This window comes from Selaginella moellendorffii, unplaced genomic scaffold, assembly GCF_000143415.4.
Source record: "Selaginella moellendorffii unplaced genomic scaffold, v1.0 SELMOscaffold_2, whole genome shotgun sequence".
NCBI classification, from domain to species: domain Eukaryota; kingdom Viridiplantae; phylum Streptophyta; class Lycopodiopsida; order Selaginellales; family Selaginellaceae; genus Selaginella; species Selaginella moellendorffii.
This window is the reverse complement of record NW_003314263.1, coordinates 2,250,347-2,275,438: the sequence shown is the minus strand read 5'-3', so window position 1 is coordinate 2,275,438 and position 25,092 is coordinate 2,250,347. Positions and strand designations below refer to the sequence as shown.

The following is a 25,092-nucleotide window of genomic DNA, read 5'->3' as shown; positions in this document are numbered from 1 at the left end:
TTCCCGAAAGCCACAGATCCAAATCTCACTGTTGCCCAAGTCTCTCCAAAGACACATTTTTTTCTCGCATCATTTAAATTGGCCTGGTTTAGTCAGAAAACAAGGTAGAAAAAAGTAGATTCGCCGGGGCATCTCGACGTGGCGCGCGGCCGTCCACTAGCCACTCTCCTGGGCAGGGACCACAACACGTGGCGGCACTGACGCCTCGTCAGCGCCGTGGGTGGGCTTTATCCGACCGCAGGCCTGCCACGATTGCCCTAGAGCGAGTGGCTCCAGCTCAGCGCACGTGTCCCTGCCGGGCTTGCTTTTAATTTAACTCGAGTTGGCCGGACTGAGGCTGGCGGACTGGCGCTGTTTGTGGCGGAGAACTTTACAAGGCCCAGCGAAAAGGTCTTTTCTTCCGTGAGCTGGGGAGATCTAAGGATCCAGCCACAGGAAAAAGTCGCCACAATGAAATGCCCCAGCCCCTCCTTTTTTCTTCGCTTTCAGTCAATCAATGCCGTCCGATTGATGCAAATGCCACATTAGGGCATTTTGGCGGTGCAAATGCCGCATTAGGGCATTGTGGGTGGCGGGGCGCATTTTGTCCGTATGTTGGCAACGTCGATAGACAAGTCTGCCACCTTTGTTCCCCACCCAACGTGCCGCTGCTATCTTCTCTCTGGGAGTGTGTGTATGTGTTCAGGCCCGGGGGCAGGGCGCGGTCGGTCCGCCACCGAATTGAAAGAATGTGAGTTGTGTGTGGGCTTGCAACACCCATGCACGCACTTTTCTTCTGCGCTTTTCTAGATTAGGGTGGTGGAGGTGGGGTTGGTTTTTTTTTTTTTTTGGGCCAAAGAGCGTGTAGCATTTGAATTTTGTCGAGGCTTAGCCCACTTCTTTGACCGCTTTCCGTATTTTACCTCCAAAGTTGGGGACGGTGGCAAAGCTTGTGTGAATCTCTCCAACTTGGCCTAGTTGTTTGAATTGGCATCTGGGCTTGGGCAAGCAAAGTTGTGCCTCTGGGCTTTCTTGGTTTGTTAGAAGCATCACTTTAAGTCCAATTTTTTTATTCATTCCAGGTGGAGAAATTCTACGAAGACGAAAGAAGGTGGCCCCAAAAGAACGAGCTGGCCCCTCCATAGCGAGAACATTATCGAGAAATATATCCCCTCCTTTCCATCCAGCCACATTTCACAAATATCTCTACGGGAGTAAAAAAGGGCTTCTAGTGTGCCTTTCGTCCTACACGTGTCTCCCGGCCAGAGCTGGACGCGTGTCCAGCCCTCCGTGGAAAAAAGCAAAAAGCGCACGCCCTGGCGGAAATCGACGGCTCCAGATGCCTACACGTCGGACGCGATACTGTACGGTTTTTCTATTATTGGGGTCGCGCGAACGGGAAGAGAATATGCCGTTGAAATATCTTTTTTATAAAGGAGAAAATATCGGACCCGTTGGTTAAGTTTTCCCGGCTGGGGAGAATCGGACGAGGGGGTAGGTACGTACGAGCGCGCAGAGAGGCTCGGGCGGCAGGGTCGGAAAAGACGGTAGCAAAGTTATACTTTTGCGGCCCGAGGACGGCCTTTTTGCACTTTATGGATTAAAACTAATCCCCAATCTTGACCGTCCTTAAAAGTAACGGACGGTGGGATAGCTACCGAAATATGAAGCACGAGATAAAGGGATTTGTTCGCACTGCTGGTGTAGTAGTAGGGTTTTGAGAGCGCTAGCGGAGAATGCCGCTGCCAATCGCCTAGGAGCGGTCGATCGAGCGTCGCGAGGTGGGAATTCTTGCTGCGGAGCGCGTAATCTTGGCGTGCGGAGGCGTTTTGCGTCTTCTTGCGGCGATTTCCATCGCAATCGGCGATCTCTTCCCATGGAGCTCCTGCACGAGCTGAATTGGAAGACGTAGCAGCTGATCGGCTGGCTCTAGAGTCTTCTTTCCAGGAATCCCACAAATTTCGCATTCTCTTCTTCCCCGCTTTCTTGCGATGAGTTCGAATCCCGCCGTGGGCCTGCAACAGGTAATGTTTATCTATCCGTGCGATCTTCGAGGAAATCGTTGCTAAAATCTGGGTTTTTGACAGGTTAGAAAGCCCTACACTATCACCAAGCAGCGCGAGCGCTGGACCGAGGAAGAACACATTAAATTTGTGGAAGCACTACAGTTATTTGGACGAGGATGGCGTAAGATTGAAGGTACGAGCATAAGTTTCATCACATTTCTTTGACTAAACTATGGATATATTGCAGAGCACATCGGTACAAAGACGGCTGTGCAAATCCGCAGCCACGCTCAGAAATTCTTCTCTAAGGTGTGCTTCACAGCCTTTTGCGGAAAGTGAGAGTGGCTTTAACTCTTTCATTGCGTATAGGTGGAACGAGACAAAGGCAGTGCAGGACAGCATATAGAAATACCACCACCACGACCAAAGCGAAAACCAAGCCATCCATATCCGAAAAAGGCCGGCGTGAACTCGTCGGACGACACGACACCGGGCTACTTGTCAAGCACTCCTAGCTGTTTGGAAGAACACACCACAACCGCACAGGTGCTTAAAACCCGACTTTAGCTATAATCCCGCATTTCTCTTACTGACTTTGGATGGATGTTTGCGCAGTCGATCGAATGCACTGGGAAGAGTGGAGCCAGGAAAGGTCTCAAGCTGTTTGGACAAACTGTGCTTGTGGGTGAGCCATCCCCAAGCACGGATGAAGATGAGGCGCAGCAGCTAAAAGAAGTTTCATCGGGTCCAGAGGAGGAGAGTGGAGTAGAATCTGGAGCAAGCGATCTCCTGCAGAGGACAAAGTGTGGATCATCAGAGGAGACAAGGCTGCCGGCGAGTGCTAGGAACCACTCGGAGGTCTCGTCGCGTAATCAAGAGTTAGAAAACGCCGAACCGCAGCAGCAGCAGCAGCAGCACGCGCCTGTACAGCTAAAGGACCATCAAAACACGGTGAACAACCTTATCGTCTTGCACTACGCGGCGTTTCTAGCGGGTATTCATCCTCACGTTGGTCAAGTTAATCCCTGGCAACTCCTGACTCCACAGGTGCTAAAACCACAGCACGAAATCCTCCGGTGGCACTCCATGACGGATTCTAACAGTCCCAGCGCTGTGGACAAGAGCAGCAACTGGGACGCTTCACAAAATGACAGGAAGAATGACACTGACGACGAGGTCGCGGTCCTCGAACAGAGCAAACGCAGGAGACTAAACTCCATTAACGAGGTGTGTGTCTCCAAAAGTTTCTCCTTTCTTTATTTCGTGTTTGCTGATCGAATCGACAGTCGTCCATGCAGGAAAAGAGCAGCAGCTCGAGTACCACGACTTCTTTGCTTCATGGCGACGACGAAGCCGGAAGCTGTACACAAGCGTGTTCGAATTTGTCAACTCTATCTTCGCACGGCTCTCCGCGGGGAGGATTTGTCCCTTACAAACGGCCCTCCGCGGTGGACAACGCACAGCGGGGAGAGCGAAGATGATAACATCTAAGCGGAAGAAAGCTAACTACGGTTTGTAAGCTATTGTCTACAGTGTGTTCATAGCGCTCTCACCTGGCTCTTTCTTTACCTTTCGGTAGCAGACGCTCGATCGGGAAAAAGAGAGAAAAAGAAAAGGCCGTGAAAATATATATACGGAAGAAATCTTTCCTTCTTCGAGGCGAGTGGAAAGCTCGTTTAAGGATCGCTGTTTAAACCACGCCACCCAGCGCGAAACTCTTCGCGGTACGCATTCAAGCGAGCCTTGAGATTTGGAGTCCGCAAGGACATGTGTAGAAGCGTGACTGTGACAAGAACGTAGATTGGGTACAAAGTAAGATGAGAATGGCGAGAACTTACGAATGAATCCCAGAGCGAGTGCGTAAAGGACGGTCTTGAAGGCCGAGGATATGTACCAAAACAACGCGCTCACTGTAGAAAGCTTAGCGTCAAACATGGAAACTTAACTTCGATCCAAGAAAAACTATGGAAACTTTGCGAACTCTAACTTCGGTCCAAAGAAACCACGCAAACTTTGCGAAAAGAGAACCGGGCACACCAGAAAAAGCAAAATAGAACTTAGATATGAAGAGAAAAGAGAATACGTACGTGATAGAATGCTTAAAACGACGATCCTGCGATCTGTGCCACAAATGTACACGTTTCCTTTCAAAGGACGGCCCCGTACTCCCACACTGCACACAAGTTGGACGAGAGAAAGATCAAGAGATTCGTGGCAAGAAACTCGAGAAAACTCACGACGTCGGTGGTCTCATCTTTGAAGCAAGAGGAGGAGATAATCTTCGGATCGCTCGCGTTAGCCTCTCGTTCACGGACAAGGCAAAGCTGACAAGAAAAAAACAAAAAAATTCGTGAGAAAGAAGAGAAAGATCGATCGAACGAGAAAAAACCTGTCATTGAGACACGCAGTGCCAATGCTCGAGATGAGAACCGCTATGAACGCTAGAGGATTACGGATGAAGCCTATGCCTGTGACGACGAAGAAAAAAAAAAGGATGAGAGAACTCACGAAAGATAGAGCTCAAGAACTTACAGAGGATGAAAGCTATGGAGAGGAAGTAGTTCGTTCTATAGCTGCAAGAAAACAAAGAGATTTTTGAGTGATCTTCGATGAAATGGAAGCGCAAGAACTTACTAGTAGAGGTTACACTTGACGCGGCTCTCCCATTTGGCCCTGGTCTTTGGAATCGCGAATTTGGCGAAGAATTCAGCTAGCGGCCTCGGCGGCGTCGTCCACTCCACCTCCTTGAGCGCATTGACGAGCTCCGCCAGTTTCACATTGCCCCAATCCATCGCGTAAGGGCCAGTACCTCCAAGAGATCGCGCGTCTCGCAGATCGCTGTCGCTCCACTGGGAATCCACACATAAACCCTAATTCGAGAGTTCCTTGTTTTAGGGCGAGGAAGAAAAGGGTAAGTTTTGCGGGGAAATTTCCGCGGTGTAGAGGATGATCGAGTGGGAATGGAATCTCTTCCTCGACGCCCCGAGCTGGAGATCCAGAAGGTTGTTCTTGCAGCGATCAGGGCTTCTACCAGGTCCAAAGATTTGAATCGGGGGAAGCAAATCCATGCCGCTGTGGCGGCGAGCTGCGATCGCTTGGAATCTCGCGTCGCCAGCAGCTTGATCGCAATGTACTCGCGATGCGGCAGCGTGATCGAGGCTAGAGCAGTGTTTGATGACATGGATTCCCACGACGTGGTTTCCTGGACGGCTATCATACTTGGCTACGTCCAGAATGGCGACGCACGAATGGCTCTGGAGCTGTTCGAAAGAATGCTAGCTCAAGGAGTGTGTGATCCAGATGCCCGGGTTTACGTCGTCGCGATCAAAGCTTGCGCCCATCTAGCCACGAAAGAAGAAGCCATCGACGATCTTCCGGGAAGAATGGTGAAGTTACGATCGCTGGAGAGAGGGATGGCTCTCCATTCTCAGCTCGCAAGGAAGAACTGGGACGTAAACAACGTCTTCGTGGCTTCCAGCTTGGTGACTTTGTATCGCAAGTGTGGAGCGATGGTGGATGCTTGGAGAGTTTTCAAGAGGACGATTGCCAGGGCTGATGCTGCTATGTGGAATTCTCTCCTGCTCGGGTACGCAGAGAATGGAGAGCCGCAAGTGACTTTGGATTTGCTGCTGGCTGTGGGTGCCCCGGATCGAGGAACTTATGCTGCGGCACTCAAGGCTTGTTCTTACTTAGCAGCGAAAGAAGACGCTACCAAACTCGATGGTTTCGCGGTAAAGCTTGATGCTCTAGAGAAAGGCATGGCTGTTCACTCGCAAGCTGGGAAGGATGGCTTCAAGCTCGACGCTACTTTGGCCAACACTTTGATAGATACGTATGCGAACTGTGGTGGACTTGTCGATGCAAAGCGGGTTTTCGACAGGCTACCGGATCGTGACACAGTTTCCTGGACAGCTCTGATTCTCGGCTATGCTGAAAATGGAGAGAGCAAGGTGGCTTTGCAGCTGTTTGAGACGATGCAACAGTCGGGTGGCTGCGTCTCAGATCATCGGGTTTTTATTGCTGCAGCGAAGGCATGCACTGATCTTGCGGAGAAAGCTGAGGCCGGAGAAGTTGACATGAAACTGGCGCTCGAGATCGGCATGGCGATACATTCTCGAGCCGGAAAGAGCGAAAGTAAGAACGTCTATCTGGCAAGCTGTTTGATTGAGATGTATTCCAGGTGTGGAAGCATGGTCGACGCTCGCCGGGTTTTTGATGGAGTTTCTCAACATACTGTGGTGCTCTGGAATGGATTGATATCGGGTTACGCGGAGAACGACGAAGGTGATATTGCTCTTCATTTGTTTGTGCAAATGATTCACGGTTTTGATGGCTGTGCAGCAGATGATCGAACTTTTGTTGCTGCTGTCAAGGCTTGCACGAGTCTGTCGTCGAGTGAACAAGGCCGAGAAGTTGGAGGGAGTTTCGTGAAAGTGGCATCACTGGAGAAAGGCATGGCTGTCCACTCTCGAGCTCAAGTTTGCAACGCCGACTCGACAACCTTCGTTAGTAACAGTGTGATTGGTTTTTATTTCAAGGCTGGGTGTTCTCTAGATGCTGAAAGAGTGTTTTACAGGCTGCAAAATCCGGATGCAGTGTCATGGAACAGCATGATACTGGGTTACGCTCAAAATGGCGACGTTGAAGCAGCTCTCAACTTGTTCTCACAGATGCAAGCTATGAAATGCAAAGCCGACGCTCGAACTTACGTAGCTGTTTTAAAGGCTTGCATCACTCTCGCAATAGACGAAGAGAGCACAGAAATCAACGGGAAGCTGACCAAGAAGACGTCCTTGGAAATTGGTTTCGCTGTTCATTCTCAAGCTGCAAAGAGAGACTTCGACAGCGACAATTTCGTGGGGAACAGCTTGTGTGCAATGTACGCAAACTGTGGAAGCTTGGTGGACGCTGTCATGGCTTTCGACAGAATTTCTCGCCGCTGTGTGGTATCCTGGACGACGCTGATGATCGGCTACGCTGAAAACGGCGAAGAAGGACTGGCTCTGGAGGTGCTCGAGTGGATTTTTTCCGAGAAATGCTGCACACCGGACTCGCGAACTTACGCTGCTGCACTCAAGGCTTGCAGCAACCTTGCGACGAACGAGTTAAACGATCGAGCACTAGCGGTGAAAGTGAGAACACTGGAGACAGGGATGGCTATTCATTCTCAGGCAGCGAAGTCCAACTTTGCTCGGGATCTTTACGTGGAAAGTAGCTTGGTGGACATGTACGCCAAGTGTGGAAGCTTGGCGGACGCTCGGATGGTTTTCGAGCGCATGCCATGTCGTGATGAAGTGCTGACAACGATGATGATACATGCGTGTGCTGAGAACGGGCAGGGGGAGGTGGCAATCCAGCTTTTCCAGGAGACTAGAGCTCGAACGAGGTATGGTTGTATCAATGCTTGGACTTTCTCTGCGGTACTAAAAGCTTGCAGTTGTGTTGCAGCCTTGGAGTTTGGGCGGGCTGTGCATGCTGAATTGCTCCAGTTTGGGCTGGAAGGTGACGCTGTTCTTGTCAACAGTCTGGTGGATTTCTATGGTAAGTGTGGAAGCATGATCGATGCTCATATCGTGTTTGATTCGAGCCACAAGAGCGATCTAACATGGAGTGCTTTGATAGCAGGATACAGTCGTCAGGGAGACACCAGTTGTGTGATCGACTTGTTTCAGCAAATGCTACAGGATCAGGACATGAAACCGGGAGGTATCACACTGCTTTCGGTTCTGACCAGTTGTAGTCACGCAGGATTGTTTGAGAAGGGAAAGTCTTACTTCCGGGAAATGCAAGAGACGCACAGAATCAGTCCAGATGTAGAGCACTACCATGCAATGATCGACATGTTTGGACGAGCCAACCAACTGGAAGATGCTCTCCTTATGGTGGAAGCAATGCCATTCAAAGCAGAGGTGATTACTTGGACAACGCTACTGGCTGCATGCGTCAAGTGGAGGAACGTAGAAGTCGGGAAGAAGGCGTTCCAGTCGCTGCTCAAGATAGACGAGAAAAACTGCGCATCCTACGTGCTTATGGCAAACAATCTTCTTGCCGGGTAAGCATTGTCAATGGATAGAGGTGACTTGGGAGGTGGCCTTTCTTGCAGGAAGATTAGAAAGTCCAGCGCCAGAGTTGAAAGCCATTCTCAACAAAATTGTAGTACTCTCGTGATCATACTGGACAGCTGCGCTCTTGTTAAGAATGGCTTTCGAGCCTGCGCTCATCCGCGATACAAAAACGTTTTGCGAGAACTGCTAGCTATGGTATGGACGACTTTGTTTCCATTTCTCTCAATAGCCGCTTAAATCCATTCAACTTATGCCGTTGCAGCGAGTCGGAGCTAGACACTCGAATGGTATCCAACAACATGGAATGAGCGACGTCCGTTCGGCCTCTCTTGCACAGCATCTCAACCAGAAGCTTGCAAGTCGCCGGATCCGGAGCCAGTCGCCTGTCCAGCATCTCAACGTAGTATTTGACGGCCTCGTCCACCAACGCCGCTTTGCAGCAGCCTCTCACCAGTGCCGAGTACACCACCGCGCAAGGTGGGCATCTCTCTCGCAGTATCTTCTCGAAAAACTCGGTCGCTGTTCTCACCTTTCCATTCTCAAACAGTCCTTCCAGCAGCACCGTGTATGTGGTCACGTCCGGAGGAATTCCTTTCGCAACCATGCTCCGGATGACTTGCTGCGCGTCTTGCAAACTCCCAGCCTTGCAGTGCGCGTGAACGAGCGTGGTGTAAGTGACGACACTGGGATTGCATCCCTCTCGCAGCATCTCCTCAAACACCCGACTGACTTCGCTGGTTCTTCCTTGCTTGCAGAGCCCGTCCATGAGCGTTGTGTACGTGAACGTATCGGCCCTCAAGTCGCGAGCTTTCATCTGCTTCACGAGCTCAAACGCATGCTCCAGCCGATCGGCCTTGCACAACCCGCTGATGAGAGCGTTGAAGGTGACAACGTTTGGCTCCGCGTGGTGATCCCTGGAGCTCAACACTTTGAAGAGCTGCAGTGCCTCGCTGAGGTTCCCGGACTTGCAAAAGCCATCGATGAGCGTGGTGTAAGTCACGGCGTTTGGAACGCATCCCATCGAGACCAAAGTTTCCAGCATCTCGTACGCTTCTCTCACTCGCCCGGCCTTGCAGAAGCCATGGATGATCACGTTCCAGGCGACTATGTCAGGTTTGGCCGATTTCTTTTCCACCATGTCGAGCAGGAGCTGATAAGCCTCGTCCACTCTCTGTGCCTTGCAGAAGCCGCGGGCGACGCTGGTGATGGCGATCACGTCCGAGGAGCAGCAAGAGCTCTCCTCGAGAAGCTGGCGAGCTTGGTCCAGTCGATCCATCTTGCAGTAGCACTTGATGATCGCGGTGTAAGTGGTGGCCTCCGGGACGAGCGCAAAGTTCTTCTCCATCTCGTGGAAGAGCTCCAGCGCTTTATCCAGGAGCTGGAGCTCGCAAAAGCCATTGATGAGGATGTTGAGCGTGATGACGCTGGGAGAGCACTGGATCCCGCGGAAGATCGCCATGGCTTGATCCATCTTGCCCGCTTGGCAGAGACTTGCGAGAAGGAGATTGATGTCTCTCAAGTTTGGAACGCAATGCCTTTCTAGCATCTGGTTGTAGCACTCGACCGCTTCGCCCAATCGCCCGGCCTTGCACAGCCCCGCGATGAGCACAGAAAATGTGAATCGGTTTGGCGAGCAGCGCCGCGTGGCTCGCATCTCCTGCTCGAGGAGGAGCGCGGCGTCGAGCGATTGCGCCTTGACGAGCGAGTGGAGGAGGGAATTGTATGTGTAGGTCGAGTGCTTGAATCCCTGCTGCGCTGACGCCCACCTGAAGAAGAGAAATGCGGATGTGGGATCTTGCGCGTTGCGTAGGACGAGCGCGACGGTGCGGTAGTCGAAGCCGGAGCTGTTCATCGTCGCCCATCGCCCAGAGGAACCCTAATCTTGGAAGAACCCTAAAATTTTGGGCTGGGTTTGGGCGGGGTTTAGGGTTTTATGGCCATTTGGGCCATCGTCAAGAATGCCGCGCGCTCCGGGTCTCGGCGATGCAATGCGGCGCGCCTAGCACTCGAAATATGCGATCGCCGGGCATCAGGTATGTGCTGGATGATCGATTCGGGCAAGCTGGGGCTCCAATGCCGCGGCATGGCGGTGATAAAGCCCGATCAGGTTAGACACAAGCACACGGATCACGTCGCGGCTGTGGATTTCTTCGAGGAAGGGATGGATTCCCAGGAGGAGCTGGATGCCGAGGAGGAGCTGGGAGGAGAAGATAAATCGGGTGCATCGGGAAAGAGTCACATTGACAGGGTCGTGTGGTGCATCGACCTTTGCGACTCAGCGTCCGAACTTACATTTAGTCTCAACGCTCTCAAGCACAGCGGCATCAACCTCATGCCTTACGATCTTCCAGCCATTTTCAAGAGGATAAAGCATCCTTCCAAGGCCATGGGCTTCTACAAATGGGTGAAAGACGAGCCGGATCTCACGCTTGCTAGCGAGGCTTATGAGAGCATCGTGAAGATCTTGTGCGATCGAAAGCACTATGGAAGTATGTGGAGCGTTCTGGACGAGATGAAGAGAAACCGAGCCGGGGTGCCAGACTTCGTCTTCTTCACCATCTTTAAGAGCTGTGCTCGAGCTCAGAACTCCACTGAGGCGGCTCACGCTTTCAACAGGATGGCTGACTATGGTTGCAAGCCCAGTGAGGATCTCTACAACAGTTTGATCGCGACGCTTCTCCAGTGCTCGGCTGAGAAGGCCGCGGTGGCTTATATAGGCAGGATGGAGCAGGCACGGTTTCGACTTAACGACGACAACATAAATCTCTTGCGTGTCGTCCAGAGGAGATCGGAGGTTCACAGAGACTACGAAGCAATCCTTGCCGGAGACGTCCCACACACGGTGGAGTTTTGCTGCGAGACTATCCTCAAGCTTTGCAAAGTTTATAAGCTGGACGAAGCTATGGAAGTCTTCCGGTTCATGGCCCGGTCAAGGTTCCACCTTACGCCCGAAGTCTACGAAACTCTCACGAACTATCTCGCGGAGACTGAAAGGAGTGCCGACGCTCTCAAGGTCTTCAAGGTTCTCGTGAAGCTCAAGGACCGGCCGACGTTCTTCACATGCATTTGGGTGGCGAGCTCGCTAGTCATGGATCTCAAGTTCCGGGACGCTAGAATGATCGTGGAGGCTCTCAAGGGATCGAAGTACCGGTTCAAGCTCCGAGAGTATATCACGCGGCTCTGCGTCGCGACGCTGACAAAGGCAACGTGGGACTTGCTCCGCTTCATGAAGTACAGCGGTTACCAGCCCAACCGCGGCACTTACATCGCTTGCGTCCGAGCAGCACACAAACGCCTCAAGAAGCCTCTGGTCGTCCAAGACGTGATTCGCGCTGGTGGCAGCTCGATGCTCCTGCCATCCAATCTCCTCCTCAAGATACTCGCCAACAGCGACCACCGTTACTTATGGGATTTCGTGAGGTTCATGGAGGAGAAGAAGCTCAAGCCGAACTCCTACAGCTACTCGCGGCTCATCAAGGCGTACTACAAGGCGGACAAGATGAAGTTCGCGTGGCAAGCGTACGAGGAGATGAGAAGCAAGGACATGTTTCCTTCCAGCTGGGCTTACGCTTGCTTGGTTCACGACGCTGCTTGGAGCATCAGCGGGGACTATGCAGTGGAGCTGTTCGACGAGGCGGTCGAGAAGCGCGGGCTCCCGCATCCCAGGATGGCCAAGCACCTCATCGTTACGCTGTGCTACCGGGGCTGCTCCGACACGGCTCTCAGGATCTACAAGGAGCTCAAAGCTCGGGGAGCTGTTCTCCACTCGAGCTTGCGAGTACTGCGGTGCCTGAGGACTGTGAAAACGGCTGCGACCCGTGAGCTTCTCGCGGAGATCGAGGAAGACATTCTTCACAGGTGGCAAGTCGCAAGTGGTAAGTGACTTGCCAATTTTTTTTTTCTTTTTCCTGCCCTGTTTTTAGGGCTCCTAATGATTCGACCTTTCTTAGGAATCATGGATAGCGTTTCTTAGCGAGAGGTATGTTTCGCTACTCATTGCATTTGTGAAAATTCTGTCCAGGGAGCATATAGTTGTCAAAAGTTATGCTTTTTCTCACAGCTTTTGTTTCCAGGCCGATCCTTGAGCATGGCAACAGACAGTGCTGCAATTATGGAAACAGCGACGAGAGATGACGATTTGTACACCAAGGATGGGACTGTTGATATTTGTGGGAGGCGTGCGACTCGAGCATCAACTGGATTGTGGAAAGCTGCTGGATTTGTTCTTGGTATTGCAGTTTCTTTCGCATTCGTTTTCTCTTTTTTAATGTTGTGATTTGTTTTGCAGTGAATCAGGCTTTGGTTTCAGTAACTTACTATGGGATTTACAATAATCTCGTGCGCTACCTGACCAATGTTCTCCATCAGAGCAATGCTACCGCGGCTAGCAACGTCAACCTATGGACAGGCACGTCCTCGATCACCGCTTTGATCGGTGGCTTCATTAGTGATTCGTACTTGGGCCGATATTGGACTACAACCCTCTTTCTCTTCGTGTATCTCTTGGTAAGAATAGTTGTTTTTCTTCTTTCTTTCTTTTCTGGGCCGAGTCTAATCTTGTTTCGTGCAGGGTATGATACTCTTGACATTATCAGCGGCTTTGCCTTCTCTGAAGCCTCCAAGTTGCGACACGGGAGTTGATTGCCAGCCTGCGTCACCAGCCCAAACTGGCGTCTTCTTCTTTGCTGTGTACCTCGGGGCTCTGGCTTCTGGAGCATATCAACCTTGCAACTCATCGCTCGGAGCTGACCAATTTGACGAAGAGAATCCAGACGAGCTTCCGAAGATGACAGCCTACTTCAACTGGTTCTACCAGTCCATGACAGTAGGAGCGCTGCTCGCGTCCACTCTCGTCCTCTACACGCAAGAGAACGTGAGCTGGAGTTTTGGATTTGGCATCTGCACGATCGCTATGGGCCTTGCGGTGGTCGTGTTTCTTATCGGGACACCTCTTTACCGCAACCATGGGCCTGGCGGCAATCCTCTCGTTCGAGTTTTCCAAGTACTGGTTGCTACTGTGAGGAAGATGGGATTGAAGAATCCCAACGACGCCAGCCTTCTCTACGAAGTAGCCGATGACAAACCGAGCATCAAAGGCAGCCGGAAGATTCAACACACGACGAACTTGCAGTGAGTTTTCCGTTGCTGCTTCTCTTTCGAGCTTATCAAATAGATGTTTTCATTACTTCCAGGTTCCTTGACAAGGCAGCTATAATACTTCCCTCCGATCTGGAAGAGGTAAATCCGTGGAGGCTGTGCACAGTAAGCCAAGTGGAAGAGGTCAAGTGCATCATTCGCATGCTCCCTATACTCCTGAGCAGCATCGTCTACTCCATTGTCTACTCTCAAATGGCCACGCTGTTTCTGGAGCAAGGCGGAACCATGGATACGCACTTGGGACGCTACAAGATCCCTCCAGGTTCTCTTTCAGTCTTTGAGAACTTGAGCATCCTGGTCTGCACGCCGACTTACGAGTGGTTCCTTGTTCCATTGCTCCGGAGGTTCACCAAGCATCCCAAGGGCCTGACCGACTTGCAACGCATAGGAACCGGGCTCGTCGTGATCATGCTCTCGATGGTGGTGGCAGCGCTCGTCGAGATTCGCAGGCTGGGTGTTGCAAGAGACCACGGCCAGCTCGACTCGCCGGCGGCCGTTCTCCCGATGAGCGTCTTCTGGCTCGTCCCCCAGTACTTTCTCGTCGGAGCCTCGGAGGTGTTCACGTTTATCGGCTTGATCGAGTTCTTCTACGATCAGTCGCCGGATGGGATGAGAGCGCTGGGCAGCTCGTTCCAGCTGACAGCATTGGCGTGTGGAAACTATTCGAGCAGCCTGGTGGTGACCATTGTGAACGGAGTGACTGGGAGACGAGGCCACACTAGCTGGATTGCAGACAACTTGAATCGGGCTCATTTTGACTACTTTTACTGGATGCTAGCAGTGGTAACTGGTATTGATCTCGTCTTCTTTATGGTGTGTGCTTATTTTTACAAGTACATCAAAACAGTTTCATTCTCTAACGAGTAATAAAATCCAGTGTCCTCACACTAAAATGCTATGTAATAGAAATACTTAAGCCAAATATAAAACCTAACTACAATTTCACCTTACATTGAGGTTAGAACCTAAAGATTGTACTTGCACTGAAAAGAAATCTTGCGACTAGAACACCAGCAAGAAATTTTAGGGCTGCATGTGGGCAAGATCAATGCTCCAGGCTTGATAGAGCCACTCTTCCACAATTTCCAGTTAGTGACATGTGGACCATTTGTGATCATTCACCCCTTTTAGGTGGGCATGTAGGTATGAGTGAGGCATGTGCCATTTGAGAGTATGTACACATAAACCCTAAAATCTCAGAGTTGAACACAATTTATTAATAGACAACTTGCAAAATCATTGTTAACTTGATTGGTTTACTGTGCACAACCTTTATGGACTTAACTCTTCCTGGTTGGACAGAAGTATTATATAAATTTAGAAGTCAAGGATATTGAATAATCACATAATTCAACTCTTAATACAAATTTTTTGTATACAAATATTAATCAATAATTAAAAAAGTTTATATACAACTCATATGTTTATATATATTAGTTGCGCATGAAGGTATATATCTTTGCTTTTTATTTATTATATATGATACTAAATTACAATCATCTTGTATTTCAAGAACTGTAAATAAAAAACAATTGGGAGGAGTAGCACAATATTTAATAATAGACCATAGTATTTCTTTTATTTGGGTATAAATAACAAGATTACCATCAGTTTGGATCACAAATGCACATTCATTATAATAATCTTTGTAGTTCTTAGATTTTCATAGTAAATTTTTTCCAGAATAAAGGGAAATCTTACAATTTGATTCTAAAATTAATGTATTTTTTCCATTTGGTGATCTTATAAACCTGTTTTTATAAAGTTTATTATTTTTGTAGGCAGAGTTTAAAGTGGTTAAACTACTATCACAAGTCTCATATATCAACTTAACAACATCATCTAGTTGATACAATAAATCTTTATTTATATAACGAAAATAAGGATATTGCAGATGATATTTTTGACAAATAATTTTACATGTGCTAGAATGGGCATGCCGTATATCATTAGAAACAATATTAAGTAAACTTCTAAATCCGGTTCTTATTGTATTTCCATCAATGCAATTATTATTATTATTTTCTTCAAAACAATTTGGAGATATATTTTCATTACACTCAATTTGTAAAACAGCAACCCTAAATATAAGATCACCTGACTTTCTATCTATATAATTTATTAGATATCCATGAGGTCCTCCAGATATTAACTTTGAGACTATAGAATTATAATTATCTAATAGCATTCTAGCTTCTTTATCACTCAAAGTATTATTTATACCCCAGATTACATTAATTCCTACACATGTACATGCTATAATTTGTAGATGAATAATAAGAAATCTTTACTCCTATTCATTTAAAGTATATCTTTCCTTTTATTTTTAAAATACTAATTATGGACCTATATAGCTTACTTTTCTAACACTTTTAAAACCTAAGCTAATTGAGTTCGACAATTTATTAGTAAAGTAAACGGTTTAATTTAGAAATAAAAATATTCTCTATATATGTCACCCAAAATATTAAGTAAATTACTTGTGTAATCCTTTATATATATTTATATATATATAATGTTTAGTGTTATGTCCTAAGGCTCCTTAAAAGTCTTGAGGGTCCTGGGTTCAAAACCTTATACTTCTAGTTTGTCACTAAAGGTTTTAAAACATGACAAGAATTTCATTTTGAACAAGCATTTAATACCAAGAAAAAGAAGAATGAAATGCACACTTTTATTTGAGACATATATTATATTAATTTTAAAGAATACATGTTTTCAAACAGTCAAATGGACACACACCAAAGCCACATTGGATAAGTTTTAATATTGGTTTTAGTTCTTTTTCACTATTGTATGAGTTGGATAGTAAATTTGCTTTGGTTCTAGTATATTATACTAACTCAACTGCCACTTGCAAAATTTGCAACACTTTTTTTTAATCTTTTAATATGCAAGTCATCCATGTGTTCAAATCTAATGTCAAGCTCTCACTGTGGTAAAGCATATATTGAGTTAGAATCTTATGCTTCTAAATGGGCACCACAAAATCTAAAAAGAGTCATATATACTTGGTTTCATACATCAACTTACAGTGGACGCTTTCCAGGGAGGATTCGTAGATAGCATGGCTACAATCTCCACAGTGATGGCCGAGGCACACTCACTCCACAAGGATTGAACAATCAAGTAACATCACTTTTAACTGCACCACAGAGCTTTCTTAGCTTGGTTGAATCACCTTAGTCTTTTGCTTGAGTGTACAACTCGGCTGAAACTGAGAAGTGTTGACCATGCTCCCATGCCACTGATGCAAACACAGTGACGCCCACCACCCTCTCCAAAGCCAAGTGTTGTTAGAACATCAACCATGATAGATCAATCAACACTAACTTTACTGGGAACAATCTTCCACAAAGAGAGTTGTGCAAGTGTGCACCATTGGATCTGGCAACATAGTAAAACTATCATCACCTTTAAAAATTTTCCATTAAGTAGTTTACCGTTACCCTTAAAGTTTATTTTTCTATCTTTAATGTTGAAAACTGACAGGGAAGGCCTAGCAAGACTGCCAAAACATGATGCTCAAGCTCTCAAAGCCTGAAAGAGAACCTGGAGGGATCTTGTAGCGTTCCAAGTGCGTGGTTCCGCCTTGCTCATGGCCATTTCAGACTAGACGATGCGAATGATGGCTTACTGCGGACAGCCTCCACGGATTTAACTCTTCCTGGTCGGAGGGAAGTATTACATAAACTTAGAAGTGCCATGGCCTCAAGGATGACAATCAGCCTGGAAACAAAGCTGTGAGAGAAGAAAAACTTTCTGGATGAGATTAAATTTGAGTACCTCTCGTTGAGAAACGCTGTCCATGATTCCTGGAAGTCGAATTAAGTTCAGCGAACACTTGACGCAACTGGCAATCCAAATAACGTTGCCATTGATCCTTCAAAAACTAGAAGAGTTCTCTTAACTTCCAGCTATGGAATTCTCAAAGATAAAATAGTTTTAATTTCTTTGCCGTTTGCCTCTGAAACGGGAACATTCATGTCCAGTACCTCTCAACATCAGGCTGTTGTATGTCTGGCTCCAACCAGGAGCCCGATAATCAACAAAAGAAAGAAAAAACACAAAAAAAACATAGAAGAAATAAATTCTTAATTCTTCTTTTTTTCTTTTTCACATAATCAAATCTACTCCTCTTATATTTGGCGTTCATGACCATTAACATATGCAATAAATACTTAGAGCAAATTGATCAAGTTTGTCCATTAAATTTTACAATTGCCACTACAAACATTACAAATAGTATAGCTTTCTCTGTCAAATTCTATAATTTTGTAGAGATGTAGCCACATCGCATGATGCAATTTGCTGTCCATAAAATGTACATCCATTTTATGTTTTGTAATATTTGGATGGGCATCCATGAAGACTATCCTGTTCTCCTCATAGGCCAACAGGGCACAGTGATCTTGACAACAAGATCATGGAGTTGCAGAAAGCAATGGTTAATGTGTTAGTTGAAGGGTATATTAAGGTTAAGGGAACTTAATTTACGTGGAGTGAACCTCAAGAGAAAGCATAGCATAGTGTCAATGAAGTTAGGCCTCTTATCTTTGCTGTTTAGAGCTAGGTTATAATTTTCATGGCTGCAAATTAAGAATAGGAGACTACAAGATAGAAAACTATAGATCAACCCAAAATTGGTGTTGATTCATTTCAAGAGTTTATGCTAAGATTTTCCCTATCACTATCAGTATTAATTTAAAAGTATTTTAGATAAAATTAGAACCAAAACCAGACAGAGAGAGAGAGAGAGAGAGAGAGAGTTTCACACACAGCACAGCACTGGGTATGTATACTTAGTTGCAATTCCTACCCTTTGGATCAATTGATATGAAACTACTTTCCACATATAGCCTTTCATGTTGTTAGTAAATTGCTAAAACACCTGTGTTTTTTTCATTTTAATTTTAGATGGTGGCAATGCAATTGAGATTGGCATGGCAGCACAAAGGACAAGGCCATGAGTGGTCTTATTCAAAGCATAAGTAAAAGTCAAATTTACTATTTTAGATTGCAGGATTGGTGGTTTATGGTATGTATAGCAAACTATGCATCAAATGACATGTTGCAACATTTAGTCCCTTTATTGTGTTTAATCCTAATATTATCAAAGGGTACACACAAAATAGATATGAGCAAAAGCTATTCTTTAGTTGTTTTATAATGCATATGTTTCTTGCCAAGATGTACATGTACAAGATAGAAACAATGGAAACAAAATACAAAGAAGTGAATTGGTCTCAGACTTGATTTTAGTTCAGGTAGCAGCATAATATGATAATTTATAGGTTTGCAAGGTAGTATAGAATAATTTCATTCTAGTTCACATTTTTAGCACTATGGCCTAGGGCCCAACTTATAGCCATGGTACTGAAGGGGATAACTAGTTGTCTGCAAGCATATTGGTTTCTTCATCTTCTGTACCTTCTGGGATGATGTGGGTGGGTGAAAGAAGTCTAGGAGTATTTAATCCGCAATGCCAATTAAGGCAGCATCGACATGATCGATATATAGGTCTTCTGGGATGGTCAAGAGCCCTCACCTGGATGACATGAGTGTCTTTTCGAGGACAATATGAGGTGATCTAAGCAGCAGACAAGCCCTGGCACAACGTTGTGCATGATTGCTATAAATGTGTTTTTGTCACCGCTTCATTGCTCTTATGTTGGAAATTGTGTGGGCTTTTATTGTTGTCACCAATTCGCATGAAACTATATAGTGTGTGGCACTGCAAATAATAGCATGCATGTACAATATACATATGTGCCAAAACAAAAATAAAATATCAGGCATTAGATCAAGATAATAGAATAAAAAAATGCTCTACAATTAAATAATCACCCCTTTAGCTAATTAACAAGATATATTTGTGACTGACAAGTGGGGCATGGATTTTGAGGAAGAACCAAAGTTTGAAAGACTATGGTAGGCTAACATTGTACAAATGGGTTTACATACATGGTCTTTACATGGTCCTTTTCTTGTGTTTAAACCCAACACCTTCCTCCAAGTGTAATCTAAGGTGGATTAAGTAGAAGTGGTCCTCTGGATCTCAGCATTGTATCTCCTCCTCGTGCTGCTGCTGGGGACTTCTAGAGCCATGTGGGACCTGATGGGCCATCCTTGCCGAACATCGGACACCGTTGGTGTCCAATGTTCAGCATGGAGGCCTAGTTGGGGTAATTCTATGTACATTTCTCCATCGTTCCCTAGGGACCATACAAATATTGGGCCCACAGCACAACCTACCATAGCAGATCGCATGATCCAACTCCGTGTCACCACGTTGTGCTGCTGGGTCACGGGGCTTTTGGACTTGTACATCAGATACCATCCCATCTGGCTTTCCCTTTGCCTTCAGCATGGCATGCTAGAGTCTGACCACTTGGAGCACAATCTAGCAGGTTTATTGTTAAACCTGGCCCAGTTGCGTGTTTCCCAGGTAGCTTGGAGGCGTGTGTCCCCGAAGACTTTCGGACATAATGACATATTAAAACTATCATCACCTTTAAAATTATTTCGATTAGGATATTTATATTTCCATTAAGTAATTTACCATTACCCTTAAAGTTTATGTTTCTATCTTTAATGTTGAAAACAGACAGGGAAGGCCTAGCAAGACTGGTAAGAGCTTGTGGCCACTCAAGAGACCTTGCTCAAGCCAAGCTACTCCATGCAGCCATCCTTGACAGCAGCGAGCACAATCAAGACAGGTACTTGGCCAATTTGCTCGTCCAAATGTATGGTAAGTGTGGTAGTGTGGCCAAAGCCCGTGAGGTCTTCGACTCAATTGAGCCCAAGAATCAGTTCTCATGGGGAATCATGCTGGAAGCATACGTCCACAACGGCTATCTCCAGGAATCGAAGTGGATCTTCAGCCAGATGCCCGATAAAAACGTTGTCTCCTACACCGCGATGATCGTGGTGCTCGTGAAATTTGGATGTTTGGAGGAAGCAAAATCGACGTTTGATGCCATGAGCCAAAGGGATGTTCTTCCTTGGAACGCAATGGTCTCTGCATATGCCCAAATTGGGCATTTTCTAGAGGCAAAGAAACTCTTCGATAGCATGCCACAGTGGAACTGCTCGTCGTGGAATGCGCTTCTCGCGGGCTACGCAAGCCAAGGCCTGGCGGCGCGATCTCAAGAAATTTTTGTCATGATGCCCGAGAGAGATACCGTGTCTTGGAACAGCCTCGGGCAGGCCTACTGCACGGCGGAGGATCTGGCGGGCGCGAAGTGGGCGTTCGATCGCAACCCAGCTCGCGATGTAATCTCCTGGACGGCGATGGTGGGCGCGTTCGCTCAGGGCGGGGAGACCCGCCATGCGAAGCTCGCGTTCGATCGCATGCCGCAGTGGAACTTAGTCGCGTGGAACGTGATGATCACGGGGTATGCGCACAGCGGAGACGACGATCAATCTCAATCCGGGTTTGGGCTGCGCCAGATCGCGGAGCCGGAAGTGGGCACCAGCCGCGCGATCGGGGACGCGTATGATTCGTGCGAGAGCTCGATCGAGGAGGTGAAAGAGCTCTTCGACGGCATGAGCGAGAGGAATCGCTCGTCGTGGAACGCGATGATCTCGGCCTGTGCTCGAGGTGGGCGAGTGGAGGAAGCCGCCCAGATCTTCCACTCCATGCCCGAGTGGGATTCCATCTCCTGGAACGCGATGCTGAGAGCTCTGGCCGACAATGCCCGGCTCAAGCAGCTAGAGATCTTCTTCTTCCGTGACATGCCCGTCACCAACGTTGTCTCGTGGACGGTGCTCATCACGGCGTATGCCCAGGCCGGGTTTGTGGACGAGGCGAAGGTTTTCTTCGAGGAAACGCGAGAGAGGAACGAGGTGACTTGGAGCGCAATGGTGGCGGCGTATGCTCGGAATGGGTATATGGAGGAGGCCGCGAGTTTGTTTGACACTATGCCCGGCTGGAACTTGATCTCCTACAACGTCATGGTCCAGGGGTACGCTCAAGCCGGATCAATCGAGGAATCAAAGCAAGTCTTCGACCGGATGCCCGAGTATAACGTGGTTTCATGCACGTCTTTGCTCGATGGATATGCCGAGCGGGGGCGTATCGATGAAGCATGGAGGGTTTTCAGTGAAATGGTGGAGAGAGATATCATCTCCTGGAATGCCCTCTTCACGGCTTTGGCTCAGAACGGGCGGATCGAGCACGCGAAGCTGGCGTTTGAAAAGATGCCAATGAGAAGCATGGTCTCGTGGGCGTCTATGATCGTGGCTTACGCGCAGAACGGGAGGTTTAGCGAGGCCGAGAAGATGCTCGAGAGCGTGCCCGAGGCACGGAAGTCCTTGTCCTGGATTGCTTTGATCGGGGCTTACTCACAGAGCGGTGATCTTCAAGGAGCCGAGGCTGCGTTTCGCAAGATTCCCAGCAGAGATGTTGTGTCCTGGAACGTGATGATCGTAGTTCTGGGACAGCGGAAGCATCTCTCTCGAGCAAAACGCTACTTCGACAGGATGTCTCACTGGAACTTGGTCTCGTGGACGGCCTTGATCGTGGCATTCGCTCAAATTGGGGATGTGAAAGAAGCAAGGATGGCATTCGACAACCTACCCGAGGAGCCCAACACTGTGACATGGACCGCTCTACTGGCGGCATATGCCCAAAACGGGCACACCATCCAGGCAAAGGCTGTGTTTGACGAGATGCCCGAAAGAAATGAGGTCTCCTGGAGTGCAATGAATGCGGCATATGCCCAGGCAGGGCATTTTGATCGCGCCATCGATCTCTTTCAGGAGATGAACCTCGATGGAGTGAAGCCGAGCGAGATCACCTTCATAAGCACGCTCATCGCTTGCAGCCACAAGGGCATGGTGGAAAAGGCCGTGAAGTTGTTTGTTTCGATGGTTGGCGATCACGGGTTGAGAGCTGCCAGGGATCACTACTGTTGCATGGTGGATGTTTTTGGGAGAGCTGGGCAGCTCAGGGATGCGGAGGACCTGATCGAGACCATGCCTTTCATGGGGGATGATGTTGCTTGGGGAACTCTGCTGGGAGCTTGCAAGCTTTACAAGGATCCTGACCGAGCCGAGCGCGTTGCAAAAGAGATGGTGGAAATGAATCTGGGCGATGGTGCTCCGTACGTTCTCCTCACAAGCATTTACTCCGAAGCTGGTAAACAAGATGAGATGGCTGCTCTCGGAGAAACCAAGGGGGGGTAATGATGCACTTGCTTGGCTTACTGCGCACAGCCTCCACGGATTAACTCTTCCAGGTTGGAGGAAGGTATTACATAAACTTAGAAGTGCCATGGCCTCAAGGATGACAATTGGCCTTTAAACAAAGCTGTGAGAGAAGAAAAACTTTATGAATGAGATTAAATTTGAGTAGTACCTCTCGTTAAGAAACGCTGTCCATGATTCCTGGTCGTCGAATTAATTGGCCCGGCGTTCAGTGAGGACTTCACACAACTGGCAAACGTCCATTTCAGTAAAACGTCATACAAGTTGTGTAGTATTTGTATCCTGTATGAACATGGCTCTAACTTGGTTCAGCACCTCTCAACATCAGGCTGTTTTAACCAGGAGCCTGATAATCAATAAAAAAAAAACAAAAACAAAGAATGAAAACGTGATTGTAGGTTTTGGGGGAAGGTATACTCTACTTTTTTAGTCACCCATAAACAATTCAAGCACAGATGTGTTTTAACTTGATATATCTTATAGTGTAATACAATTTTTTGCGACATTACCCCCTCATCAATCTGTTGCTATGATAAATAAAAAGATCTCTTTTGCAAAGAGAGAATTGTGTTACCTCTACATCGGCAAAGATTGTTGGCTCGATGTAAAAACCGCGAGATCCAATGCGGCAGCCGCCAGTAACCAGCCTCGCTCCCTCACGCTTTCCAATCTCCACTTACCCAAGCACTCTGTCAAACTGTTGCTTGTCAACCTGTGCAATCCACCGTGCTTAGTTTTCTTCTCCATTGTATCCATTGTGTCCATCTCACTCAACAGCTTGGAGCTAGAAGGGCCAATCTCTGCTGCCACGTGCTTGAGGAGCTTGATCTCAACAGCCACACCTACCTTGAATTCTCTCATGGGAGGATTGATCTTTGTGGGTGGGTAGCTTAGGAAGTTTGACCTCTGGCTTGAATCTCTAATGACATCCAGCATGTATAATTACACCAGCATGTGCACCACCACCAAAGTCTCAACCACCAAAAGAAAAGTAGCTAACAAGAAAGCCTCCAGGGAGGCCAAACAGATAGAGCATGTAAGTATATCTAGTTAGTTAGATAGGTACTTTTTCTTATTGCTGACACTTTCATCCTTTACGAATTTCTTCTTTGAGTCTTAACTAGCAATGGGCAAGATCACCAGCTTGTTCTTGGCAGAAACAACCTCTTAGTAGCATTGTGGCAATTGGATTTAAGCAACAATCTCTTGTCCAGCCCCAGTGCCTAGCCTCCCATGTTCACTCTCAGATGCAATTAGTTTGTGTCTTTGCCACACCAAAATCTTGAAGAGCCAAGAAAACCATAAAAAAAGGGCACTCACTGATCATTCGCAACAAGACTTTACAATTCTTTACACTCTCTTGTACATGCCAAGCTTCAAGGATCATGAATTTAATTGAATCAAAAAAAGAGGAGATAACATATTCGCATGAAGTGTTTGTACATATGGCATGCCCTTTACATGTGGCATGTCCCATACAAGGCACACAATCATGTTTAAATTATTATTATAACAACTGAAATGTGATTGAGTGCAATTGAAAACAAAAAATAAACATCCACACATATGTAAATAAAACATGCACCTATGGGCAATCATATATTTCTTGTGCTTGTTTATGTGTTTTTTTCCATTATCAATCTACTCCTCTAATATATAGTGTACAATTTATCCAAGTATCAACATATGTAATAAATAATTCAATTAGAGCAAATTGCCTTGAGTTGAATCAACACTAGTCTTAGACTACCATTGCTACTATGAGCCTTTAAAATAAATATAACCACTGATCCCCTTTGCTTGTGCTTCTTCCAAGATCACTACACCCTCAAGGGCCTATGAGGAGGACAGGTAGAGGGGATAGTGTTCATGGGCTTACTATCAACCCTATCTAGTGAATGGGGCATGGGATGGGTACGGGTCATACTATGCCCACCCCATGCCCATTCAAATATTACAAAATTTAAAATGGGTTTACATGTTCATAAACAGCCAATTACATCATGTATATCTACAAGGTTGTAGAATTTAATAATGAAAGTTATACAATTTCTAAAGTTTGAAATAGTTGATGTAAATCTGTGGCAATTTTAAAATTTGATAGACAAGCTTGATCATTTGTACAAAGTGTCTAACTCTTATACTAAACCTTTTCTCTTTGGCTAACACACCCCATAGATGACTAAATCCAAAATTTGTGATTAGACTACTACCTAGTTGATGTGTCTACAAGCTTATTGCATTAGCTTAGCCTACCACCTACACCTGACATATCACCAGCCTGGATTGTGCCTAGCCTAAGCTTGAGTAAAAGTCTAAGCCACATTCCTTGACCCTAAAAGGACGAGTGTACAAGACATATCAGAGGATGGGAAGGAAGAAGAATGTGAAGAATGAGGACAAGAAAACTAAGAAGGATTAAAAGATGCCTATAAAAACTGCAAAGCATGAAAACATTGTAGAAAACTAAATATATATATTTAGAAATAGGCAAAACCGGAGTATAGCCATGCCATATAGGTTAAGATGGTTAGCATCTTGGTTTATATTTTATTTTTTTAATTTCTCTCAATAACTTTTAGTAGCACTTGTTATGACAATTTTCCCCATTTATTCTCAAAGTTTGTGGATATTATGCATTTTATATATTTTTTCAAGCCATGTATACATTTTCT

The 25,092-nt window shown here is 46.8% G+C and overlaps 7 protein-coding genes across 13 annotated transcripts; 6 read left to right on the top strand and 1 right to left on the bottom strand.

Moving 5' to 3' along the window:
• The first annotated feature begins 1,647 nt into the window (after nucleotides 1-1,647).
• On the top strand, nucleotides 1,648-3,638 carry LOC112341809 (protein REVEILLE 2-like). Of its 3 annotated transcripts, none has more exons than XM_024662563.1 (6): nucleotides 1,648-2,003; nucleotides 2,067-2,178; nucleotides 2,233-2,294; nucleotides 2,355-2,531; nucleotides 2,601-3,212; nucleotides 3,284-3,638. In XM_024662563.1, exons 1-6 carry the CDS (start codon nucleotides 1,971-1,973, stop codon nucleotides 3,464-3,466), a joined length of 1,179 nt encoding a protein of 392 aa, XP_024518331.1. In that variant the 5' UTR covers nucleotides 1,648-1,970; the 3' UTR covers nucleotides 3,467-3,638. The 3 variants fall into 3 exon arrangements, with proteins under 3 accessions (XP_024518331.1, XP_024518324.1, XP_024518337.1); XM_024662556.1 differs by having other exon boundaries at nucleotides 3,272-3,638; XM_024662569.1 differs by lacking the exon at nucleotides 3,284-3,638 and having other exon boundaries at nucleotides 2,601-2,979; nucleotides 3,033-3,192.
• LOC9661136 (PRA1 family protein A1) lies at nucleotides 3,592-4,874 on the bottom strand. The gene is made up of 7 exons (XM_024662574.1): nucleotides 4,620-4,874; nucleotides 4,518-4,558; nucleotides 4,375-4,453; nucleotides 4,223-4,309; nucleotides 4,073-4,158; nucleotides 3,824-3,895; nucleotides 3,592-3,768 (listed from the first exon to the last, which is right to left on the bottom strand). Exons 1-7 carry the CDS (start codon nucleotides 4,775-4,777, stop codon nucleotides 3,662-3,664), a joined length of 630 nt encoding a protein of 209 aa, XP_024518342.1. The 5' UTR covers nucleotides 4,778-4,874; the 3' UTR covers nucleotides 3,592-3,661.
• A 3-nt stretch (nucleotides 4,875-4,877) lies between these two features.
• On the top strand, nucleotides 4,878-6,444 carry LOC112341806 (pentatricopeptide repeat-containing protein At4g18520, chloroplastic-like). Of its 2 annotated transcripts, none has more exons than XM_024662542.1 (3): nucleotides 4,878-6,119; nucleotides 6,166-6,269; nucleotides 6,330-6,444. In XM_024662542.1, the coding sequence occupies exons 1-2, from the start codon at nucleotides 4,946-4,948 to the stop codon at nucleotides 6,240-6,242; spliced, it is 1,251 nt and encodes a 416-aa protein (XP_024518310.1). In that variant the 5' UTR covers nucleotides 4,878-4,945; the 3' UTR covers nucleotides 6,243-6,269; nucleotides 6,330-6,444. The 2 variants fall into 2 exon arrangements, with proteins under 2 accessions (XP_024518310.1, XP_024518316.1); XM_024662548.1 differs by having other exon boundaries at nucleotides 6,327-6,417.
• Nucleotides 6,299-7,275, top strand: LOC112341088 (pentatricopeptide repeat-containing protein At2g33680-like). Its single transcript, XM_024660588.1, has 2 exons — nucleotides 6,299-7,117; nucleotides 7,201-7,275. The coding sequence occupies exons 1-2, from the start codon at nucleotides 6,299-6,301 to the stop codon at nucleotides 7,273-7,275; spliced, it is 894 nt and encodes a 297-aa protein (XP_024516356.1).
• On the top strand, nucleotides 7,196-9,595 carry LOC112341784 (pentatricopeptide repeat-containing protein At5g08305-like). 3 transcript variants are annotated; one of them, XM_024662502.1, is made up of 6 exons: nucleotides 7,196-7,371; nucleotides 7,434-7,526; nucleotides 7,608-8,037; nucleotides 8,089-8,245; nucleotides 8,313-9,163; nucleotides 9,235-9,374. In XM_024662502.1, the coding sequence occupies exons 1-6, from the start codon at nucleotides 7,302-7,304 to the stop codon at nucleotides 9,254-9,256; spliced, it is 1,623 nt and encodes a 540-aa protein (XP_024518270.1). In that variant the 5' UTR covers nucleotides 7,196-7,301; the 3' UTR covers nucleotides 9,257-9,374. The 3 variants fall into 3 exon arrangements, with proteins under 3 accessions (XP_024518270.1, XP_024518267.1, XP_024518265.1); XM_024662499.1 differs by having other exon boundaries at nucleotides 7,611-8,037; nucleotides 8,313-9,595; XM_024662497.1 differs by having other exon boundaries at nucleotides 8,313-9,595.
• A 412-nt stretch (nucleotides 9,596-10,007) lies between these two features.
• LOC9661135 (protein NRT1/ PTR FAMILY 8.1) lies at nucleotides 10,008-14,100 on the top strand. 2 transcript variants are annotated; one of them, XM_002962904.2, is made up of 6 exons: nucleotides 11,841-11,925; nucleotides 12,001-12,029; nucleotides 12,124-12,279; nucleotides 12,339-12,556; nucleotides 12,621-13,180; nucleotides 13,243-14,100. In XM_002962904.2, exons 3-6 carry the CDS (start codon nucleotides 12,138-12,140, stop codon nucleotides 14,072-14,074), a joined length of 1,752 nt encoding a protein of 583 aa, XP_002962950.2. In that variant the 5' UTR covers nucleotides 11,841-11,925; nucleotides 12,001-12,029; nucleotides 12,124-12,137; the 3' UTR covers nucleotides 14,075-14,100. The 2 variants fall into 2 exon arrangements, with proteins under 2 accessions (XP_024518279.1, XP_002962950.2); XM_024662511.1 differs by lacking the exons at nucleotides 12,339-12,556; nucleotides 12,621-13,180; nucleotides 13,243-14,100 and having other exon boundaries at nucleotides 10,008-11,925; nucleotides 12,124-12,237.
• A 5,213-nt stretch (nucleotides 14,101-19,313) lies between these two features.
• LOC112341085 (pentatricopeptide repeat-containing protein At4g02750-like) lies at nucleotides 19,314-22,396 on the top strand. The gene is made up of 2 exons (XM_024660579.1): nucleotides 19,314-19,617; nucleotides 19,815-22,396. The coding sequence occupies exons 1-2, from the start codon at nucleotides 19,314-19,316 to the stop codon at nucleotides 22,394-22,396; spliced, it is 2,886 nt and encodes a 961-aa protein (XP_024516347.1).
• The last annotated feature ends 2,696 nt before the right edge of the window (nucleotides 22,397-25,092 follow it).

What these genes read in the sequence shown, in the direction of transcription:
- LOC112341809 (XM_024662556.1), top strand. Translation starts at nt 1,971, where the DNA reads ATGAGTTCGAATCCCGCCGTGGGCCTGCAACAG. An exon ending in AGGATGGCGTAAGATTGAAG is followed by an intron (nt 2,179 to 2,232) that starts GTACGAGCATAA and finishes GATATATTGCAG; the next exon opens with AGCACATCGGTACAAAGACG. An exon ending in GACTAAACTCCATTAACGAG is followed by an intron (nt 3,213 to 3,271) that starts GTGTGTGTCTCC and finishes TCGAATCGACAG; the next exon opens with TCGTCCATGCAGGAAAAGAG.
- LOC9661136 (XM_024662574.1), bottom strand. Translation starts at nt 4,777, where the DNA reads ATGGATTGGGGCAATGTGAAACTGGCGGAGCTCGTCAATGCGCTCAAG. An exon ending in CTCCATAGCTTTCATCCTCT is followed by an intron (nt 4,454 to 4,517) that starts GTAAGTTCTTGA and finishes TCGTCGTCACAG; the next exon opens with GCATAGGCTTCATCCGTAAT. An exon ending in AAGATGAGACCACCGACGTC is followed by an intron (nt 4,159 to 4,222) that starts GTGAGTTTTCTC and finishes ACTTGTGTGCAG; the next exon opens with TGTGGGAGTACGGGGCCGTC.
- LOC112341806 (XM_024662542.1), top strand. Translation starts at nt 4,946, where the DNA reads ATGGAATCTCTTCCTCGACGCCCCGAGCTGGAGATCCAGAAGGTTGTT. An exon ending in TCGAGCCGGAAAGAGCGAAA is followed by an intron (nt 6,120 to 6,165) that starts GTAAGAACGTCT and finishes GATGTATTCCAG; the next exon opens with GTGTGGAAGCATGGTCGACG.
- LOC112341088 (XM_024660588.1), top strand. Translation starts at nt 6,299, where the DNA reads ATGATTCACGGTTTTGATGGCTGTGCAGCAGATGATCGAACTTTTGTT. An exon ending in ATCGAGCACTAGCGGTGAAA is followed by an intron (nt 7,118 to 7,200) that starts GTGAGAACACTG and finishes CGTGGAAAGTAG; the next exon opens with CTTGGTGGACATGTACGCCA.
- LOC112341784 (XM_024662497.1), top strand. Translation starts at nt 7,302, where the DNA reads ATGCGTGTGCTGAGAACGGGCAGGGGGAGGTGGCAATCCAGCTTTTCC. An exon ending in GAGACTAGAGCTCGAACGAG is followed by an intron (nt 7,372 to 7,433) that starts GTATGGTTGTAT and finishes GTTGTGTTGCAG; the next exon opens with CCTTGGAGTTTGGGCGGGCT. An exon ending in GCAAACAATCTTCTTGCCGG is followed by an intron (nt 8,038 to 8,088) that starts GTAAGCATTGTC and finishes CCTTTCTTGCAG; the next exon opens with GAAGATTAGAAAGTCCAGCG.
- LOC9661135 (XM_024662511.1), top strand. Translation starts at nt 10,086, where the DNA reads ATGTGCTGGATGATCGATTCGGGCAAGCTGGGGCTCCAATGCCGCGGC. An exon ending in CAGGTGGCAAGTCGCAAGTG is followed by an intron (nt 11,926 to 12,000) that starts GTAAGTGACTTG and finishes GACCTTTCTTAG; the next exon opens with GAATCATGGATAGCGTTTCT.
- LOC112341085 (XM_024660579.1), top strand. Translation starts at nt 19,314, where the DNA reads ATGTGGGACCTGATGGGCCATCCTTGCCGAACATCGGACACCGTTGGT. An exon ending in CTTGGAGCACAATCTAGCAG is followed by an intron (nt 19,618 to 19,814) that starts GTTTATTGTTAA and finishes TGTTGAAAACAG; the next exon opens with ACAGGGAAGGCCTAGCAAGA.